This window comes from Phoca vitulina, unplaced genomic scaffold (assembly GCF_004348235.1).
Source record: "Phoca vitulina isolate PV1807 unplaced genomic scaffold, GSC_HSeal_1.0 scaffold1675, whole genome shotgun sequence".
In the NCBI taxonomy this organism is placed as follows: domain Eukaryota; kingdom Metazoa; phylum Chordata; class Mammalia; order Carnivora; family Phocidae; genus Phoca; species Phoca vitulina.
This window is the reverse complement of record NW_022591362.1, coordinates 1-6,906: the sequence shown is the minus strand read 5'-3', so window position 1 is coordinate 6,906 and position 6,906 is coordinate 1. Positions and strand designations below refer to the sequence as shown.

General features: G+C 43.2%; 2 protein-coding genes across 2 annotated transcripts; one reads left to right on the top strand and one right to left on the bottom strand.

The window, feature by feature from the left end:
• Position 1: 1 nt before the first annotated feature.
• LOC116629599 (cathepsin L1-like) lies at positions 2–2,663 on the top strand. Its single transcript, XM_032399848.1, has 6 exons — positions 2–22; positions 125–259; positions 431–682; positions 1,149–1,311; positions 1,968–2,085; positions 2,564–2,663. The coding sequence occupies exons 1-6, from the start codon at positions 2–4 to the stop codon at positions 2,661–2,663; spliced, it is 789 nt and encodes a 262-aa protein (XP_032255739.1).
• A 1,628-nt stretch (positions 2,664–4,291) lies between these two features.
• Positions 4,292–6,905, bottom strand: LOC116629598 (cathepsin L1-like). Its single transcript, XM_032399847.1, has 6 exons — positions 6,885–6,905; positions 6,640–6,786; positions 6,231–6,455; positions 5,620–5,782; positions 4,861–4,978; positions 4,292–4,391 (listed from the first exon to the last, which is right to left on the bottom strand). Exons 1-6 carry the CDS (start codon positions 6,903–6,905, stop codon positions 4,292–4,294), a joined length of 774 nt encoding a protein of 257 aa, XP_032255738.1.
• Between the last annotated feature and the right edge of the window lies 1 nt (position 6,906).

Genomic DNA, 6,906 nt, shown 5'->3' with positions numbered 1-6,906 from the left:
AATGAACGCCTTTGGTGACCTGGTGAGGGTGGCATGGATTGCTGAACCTTTTATTCTTTCTCTCGTTGGTACTTTGCCAAAGAATTCTCATCCTTGTCAACATTCTACTTTCTTTTCCTTGAAGACCAATGAAAAATTCAGGCACATGATGCATGGCCTTAAAATCCAGAAGGACAAGGATGGGAAAGTGTTTAAAATACCCTTCTTTGCTGAAATCATTGTACCTGTAGACAGGAGACAGACAGCCCGTGTAAGTCCTGTGAGTATGAAGGATGACTACTCACCACAGTTCTCTCCAAGAGTAAAGCCAAAAAGAAAGTAGCAGCCCTGCTATGGTTCCCTGCTATGGGGAACAATATGGCCTTGCTATGTTTTACAAGAGTTTTCAGATCCATGGGCTGTTGTCAAGGCCTTGCTATTTGTTGTTTAGCCTGAGAGCTTTATAATTTGGTTTCAGGGTCAGTGCGCTTCTGGTTGGGCTCTTAGTGCAGCTGGTGCCCTCGAAGGACGGATGTTCCAGAAAACTGGCCAACTCGTGTCACTGAGTGAGCAGAACCTGCCGGGCTGCTCTTGGTCTCAAGGCAACGAGGGCTGCCGTGGAGGCCTGATGGATTATGCCTTCCAGCATGTTCGGAACAACGGAGGCCTGGACTCAGAGGAATCCGATCCATACCGTGCACAGGTAAGTGGAGCTCCTCACCTGTTATCATTTCAGCTCTGCTCTCAGAGTTGTATGCTTTTGAAGAAAACGGATACCATATTTAATATTCGCATTTTAAATGGTGGACTCTACAGCTGTAAACTGTCAGAACCGTCATTAAACCATATTAGCCGGGCACAGCCCTCTGCCTAGATGGTTACCACGGGGCTGTTTTTATTTCTATGCTACAGGGAGACATGCACAGCGTTCCGTATAGCTTACAGATTTCTCCCGAGTGAAAACATTCTTAAGGACACGTAGACCCAGAATAATTCATCGAATACACACAAGGTAGTTTTTCAGTTTCAAAACAACCACCAGCATTTCAGCTCCTGGGATGCGTTACGACAAATTGGCTTGGAAATCCCTTACCTGTGAGCTGTCTTGAACTCATGTTCCCCAGGAGGTGGACGGTAGCATCAAGTCTCTTCCCCTTTCCCTTTGAAAGGACGGATCCTGCGAATACACGCCCGAGTATCCTGCTGCCAACGTCACTGGCCTCGTGAACATCCCTCAGCAGGGGGCGTCCCTTCTGGTGGCGGGGGCAGCTGTGGGGCCCGTCTCTGCTGCTGTCCCCGCAAGCCTGGATCCCTTCCAGGTCTATAAAGAAGGTAAGCATTTGTCTATGTAGAGATACAGGTAGGAAAATTGGAAAACCACACTAACATACAGCAAGAGTGACACTTCGGTGTGCAGAATTCAACGTAGAATTGGGGGGGGGGTTGTGGATTTAACGTAGTTGTTCATCCTGTACGTGTAATATTTCTGCCCGCTCTTTCCACTTGCCATGACTTGACCCAAATTCCCATGATTTTAAACACATTATAAGTATATTTAAATGGCTACATAATTTGATTAGTATAGCTTGCTTTACTTTTTTCCAATTGTTAGACCTTGAAAAATTTTAAAGAATGTTACTACTGAACTTAACACTGGAAAGAAGCCCTTGGCCCAAGTAATTTTGTGTTCTCTGCTGTTTCCCTAGGCTCACATCCTTTAAGGAGAATCATAAGGTTGTGGCAGGTGGTTTTTTATGTCTCTTGACTACTGTTTACAAAAGAGATTGTGACAATTTGTATTTCTGCTAGCATTAGATGAGGGCCTAAACCGCTAGTCTAGCTAAACAAAACCACCTGACTTTTAAATCTCATCTGGATTTATATCACGATCAAATTTTGATACTTCTCCCTTACCGTGGTTGGTAGGCTGGGTTACTATCACATGTCACATGGGAACCCTCACCCCAACATTGGATTTTACTTTCCAGGCATTTATTATGATCCAAACTGCAGCAGTGAAGACCTGGATCACGGTACTCTGGTGGTTGGCTATGGCTCTCAAGGAGAAGAACCCAAGAACCAAAAATACTGGATTGTCAAGAATAGGTATAAAAAGCCAAGAATACTTATCTTGGAAATCAAAAAGGATTTGGAATCAGTGTTTGGAGACAAGTCGCCCAACCCTTGAGCACACTTCTGAAATCCCAGCAGTGTTTACCCCACTTAGTTGGAACACAGACATATTCATGTGGTGACCACAGTAAGATACTATCTGAAGCTTGCTAGGGTCCTGTGATAGTTTTGGTACCGTTGCATTTCTAAATTGGACTTTTTAAAAAAATTTCCAAACCACATCTGGCCCCAAGAGTTTCCTTTTCCTGCTCACGTTGCAGTTTTGTGAAAGGTCTGGGATAGAAGTATTCTGTGCTGGGTTAGAACGCAAGCATGAACAGGAACGGCCTCTCCGGATTCTTCCGGAATCTGTGCTGGCCTCTGGTGCATTGCTCAGTATCAGGTGTGATTGTTCATGAAGAGAAATGTGTTGGATTGTTTGTAGTAATTGGCAAACGCCGTCTTCTTCCAGCTGGGGCAGGGACCGGGGCACGCAGGGCTACATGCTGTTGGCCAAGGACCGGGACGACCAGTGTGGAATCGCCACCATGGCCCGCTTTCCTGTCGTGTGAGCTGAGGATGCAAAGAAGGCCTTGACTGGGGACAGAATGTCCGGAAAACGAATTTTATTTTAAAGCTGACCACACCTTACTGTGTGGCTAAAACACTTGAATCACTGAAGATCCCACTTATGATTTGATTCTGTGACTGTTCACACTGGAGACATCACTACTTCCTTACTCCCTGCTCTGATCAGTGTTGTGTGAGTCACTTGCTTCATGACTTTTGAATTTTCATGTTTTAAAAGATTGCAGAAAGTTTTGCTTTTTAAAATAAAAGTTACTTGCATATGCTGAGGTGTGATTCTTTCTGTTGTTTTCTTTTAAAAGATTTTATTTATTTATTTGAGAGAGAGAGAGTATGAGCTGGGGGGGAGGGGGGTGGCTGCGGGGGGTGAGGCAGGTGGGGGAAGGGAGAAGTATACTCCATGCTGAGCAGGTAGCTTGACTCTGGGCTCATCCCAAGGCCCTGAGATCACGACCTGAGCTGAAGTCAGACTCTTAACCCACTGTCACCCAGGCACCCCTCTTGCTGTTTTTAATTCATAAACTTCTTTATAGTCAAAAAATGTAATGGTTTTGTAGGGAGGAAGAAATTTCCTTATTTCCTCCAAAATTCTTCCAACTGGCTTAAGAATTTAATTGACATGAGACAGATTAATGGTAGAAAAAACCCTACAAAGTTTTATTACATAGATACGGAGGCCCCGTGAGGAATTTGAGACCCAAAGAAATGACCAGGGCAGGCAGGTTTTTGTTGTTGTTGTTAGTTGGGGGGGGGGGCGGTGGGGAGGGCAGTTTTTATACATTTTAGACAAAGACAATAATGCGTGAGAAATTGACAGGATAGAGAAAACAGGTGTATGGGAGCTTTAAATCGCAGGAATTCTAAGTGGAACTTGGGCTGAGGTTGTAGATTAGTAAAAAAGCCACAAGGTTTATTTCCAGCTTTCTGAGCTTTGAAGTCCCATCTGTGTAGCTAAGGATGTCTTTTTACTTTTTACTAGGGGTGAAGGGGACTGGGGGGTACAGGCTTCCAGTTATGGAGAATAAGTCACAGGAATAAAAGGCACAGCATAGGGAATATCACCGATGGTGCTGTAAGCACGTTGTACTCGTACCGTGAGACTGACAGACAAGAGCTACCCCTGTGGTGAGCATAGCTTACTGTGTAGGGTTGGCAGATTACTGTCTTGTGCACCTGAAACTAATGTAACATTGGGTGTCATCTATACTCAAAACATTTGGGTCACCCAGTATTCTCCCAGTTGACCCCTGGCACACCCACGGATGTCCCTAGAGCCCAGTCACATTTTGACTCTATAAAAGGTTAATGTATTAACATTTTACCTCACTTCTACCTTGAAGTTGTTTTATTTTTAAAATGTAAAACTTCATACATTTTTTTAAAAAATGAAAATCCAAAAGTTATTAGACAAGTCAGTCATACAAAAGTGTTTACAGCAGTAATGAGCGAAGTGGTAACATTCCCAGTGTAAAATGCCGCACAATCAAATCACAACTTGGGTCTTCAGTGGTTCAAGTGTTTTATCCCACACCATGAGGTGTGGTCAGCTTTAAAATAAAATTCATTTTCTGGACATTCTGTCCCCAGTCAAGGTCTTCTTTACGCCCTTAGCTCACACGACAGGAAAACTAGCCATGGTGGCGATTCCACAGTGGTTGTCCCGGTCCTTGGCCAACAGCATGTAGCCCTCCGTGCCCCAGTTTGTACCCCAGCTGGAAGGAGACAGGGTTTGCCATTTATTACAAACAATCCAACACATTTCTTTTCACGAACAATCACACCTGATACTGAGGAGTGCACCAGAGGCCAAGACAGATTCAGGAAGAATCCAGGTAGGCCGTTCTTATTCATGGTTGAGTTCTAACCCAGCACACAATTCTACCCCCAAACCTTTCACAGAAGTGCAAAATGAGAGGCAGGAAAAGGAAACTCTTGGGGTCAGATGTATTTCAGAAATAAGAAAATTTTCAAGTTGAGAAATGCAATGGTAGCGAAATTACAGCAGGAACCTAGCAAGCTGCTGATGTCATCACATGAATTGTCTCTGTTCCCCCTCAGTGGGATAAACACTTTTGGGATTTTAGAAGTATGTTCAGGGTTTGAGGATCTGCAGCTAAACGTTAATTCCAAAAAGGACTCCCTTTTCAATTTCAAAGATAAATATTTTTTCACTCTTTATACCTGTTCTTGACAATCCAATATTTTTTGTTATCCGATTCTGCTCCTTCAAAGCCATAGCCAACCACCAGAACACCATGATTCAGGCTTTCACTGCTGCAATTTGGATCATGATAAATGCCTGGAAAAGTAAAATTCAATGCTGAGGTGGAACATCCAAGTGACATGATAACATGTGACAATAACCTAGTAACCACAGTAAAGGAGGCAGCTCAAAATTCAGTTGTGATTTAAATCCAGATAAGATTTAGAAATCAGATCTTTTTGTTTAGGTGGGTTAGGGATTTCAGACATCATCTAATATTAGCAGAAATACGCACTGTCACCACCTCTTTTGTAAAGAACAGTGAAGGGGCATAAAAGACCACTTGTTGAAACTTGGTCATTCTACCATGTGATGTCAGCCTAAGGAAGCAGCAGAGAACACAAAATTACTTGAGCCAAGGGTTTCTTTCCAATGTTGATTTCAGTAGTAAAATTCCTTGGAAATTTTCAAGGTCCAACAGTTGGAACAAAGTAAAGTAAGCTATACCAGTCAAGTTATGTAGTCATTTAAATATATTTATGAAGTGCTTAAAATCATGGGGATATGGGTCAAGTCATGTCAAATGGTGACAATAGGAACAAGGATTAACATACCAAATGAGCCACTATGCTAAATCCACACTCTCCTGATTTCCACATAGTTAGAGTCAATCTTGCTGTATGTCAGGCTGGTTACCCATTTTTTCTGCCCAATTTTCTATGTAGACCAACGCTTACCTTTTTTATAGAACTGGAAGGAATCCGGGCTTGAATCTACAGCAGCAGAGACCGGCCCCACATTTGCCACTGTGGTCATAAGACCATCCTCCTTGTTTAAGACGTGCCAGAAGGTGGTCACATTGGCAGCAGATTTCTCAGGCCTGTATTTGCAGGATTCACTCTTTCAAAGGGAAAGGGGAAGGGACTTGATTATTACCATCCACTTCCTGGGGAACATGAGCTCAAGAGAGTTTGCAGCTGAGTGATTCCCAAGTCAAGTTTGTTATAAAGCATCTCAAGATGCAAATTGTGATTGATTGTTTTGAAATTGGGAAATTAGCAAATATCTATTCAATGAGACACAGTTTTGGTCCACTTGTTCATAGATTTTTCACTCTGGAGATCTGTGCTATATATAAAATGGTATTTGTGTTGCTGTGTGACCTAGAAGTAGGAACAGCTATATGGTAACCCTCTAGGCAGAGAACTGTGCCAGGCTAATACATTTTAATGACAGTTCTGACCATTTGCAGATACAGAGCCTACAATCTAAAATGAGTATTCTAAACGTAGTCTCTGTTTTTACTGAATATGCTCAACTTTGATAGAAGATGAGGAACTCCACTTACCCTTGCAAGATACGGATAGGATTCCTCCGAGTCCAGGCCTCCGTTGTCCTTCACATACTGGAAGGCAGAATCCATCAGGCCACCACTGCAGCCCTCGTTGCCCTGAGACCGAGAGCAGTCCAGCAGGTTCTGCTCACTCAGTGACACGAGTTTGCCAGTTTTCCGGAACATCTGTCCTTCAAGAGCACCAGTTGCACTAAAAGCCCAACAAGATTGACACTGACCCTGAAAACAAAATGAAAAAGCTTTTAGTCTACAAAATTAATAGCAAGACTTTGACAACAGCCCTTAGATCTGAAATCTCTTTCAAAACGTAACAAACTGTATACGGTCCCTCAACTTCCATAGCAAGGACACTGGTTCCTTTTGGCTTTACTCTTGGAGAGGGACCTGCTGAATACCGTCTCACCTGATTCTTCACAGGGGTTACGTAGCCTTTCTCTCTCCAGTCCACAGAGGAGGGGGTCTCAGCAAAGGGAGGTGCTTGGAACACGTTCCCTTCTTCATGCTTCTGAATTTTAAGGTCATTTAACACCTGTTTGAATTCTTCACTGGTCTTGAAGGAAAAGGAAATAGAATGTTGACAAGCAGCAGATTTTTTTGAAAAAGTACTTAGAGGAAGCACAAAAGTTCAGCAATCCATGCCACCCTCACCAGGTCACCAAAGGCGTTCATT

Bases quoted from the DNA above. Each gene is read 5' to 3' on its own strand.
- LOC116629599 (XM_032399848.1), top strand. From the start codon at position 2: ATGAACGCCTTTGGTGACCTG. The intron at 23-124 runs GTGAGGGTGGCA...TTTTCCTTGAAG, and splicing joins TGAACGCCTTTGGTGACCTG to ACCAATGAAAAATTCAGGCA. The intron at 1,312-1,967 runs GTAAGCATTTGT...TTTACTTTCCAG, and splicing joins CTTCCAGGTCTATAAAGAAG to GCATTTATTATGATCCAAAC.
- LOC116629598 (XM_032399847.1), bottom strand. From the start codon at position 6,905: ATGAACGCCTTTGGTGACCTG. The intron at 6,787-6,884 runs GTGAGGGTGGCA...TTTTCCTTCAAG, and splicing joins TGAACGCCTTTGGTGACCTG to ACCAGTGAAGAATTCAAACA. The intron at 4,979-5,619 runs GTAAGCGTTGGT...TTACTTTTCCAG, and splicing joins CTTCCAGTTCTATAAAAAAG to GCATTTATCATGATCCAAAT.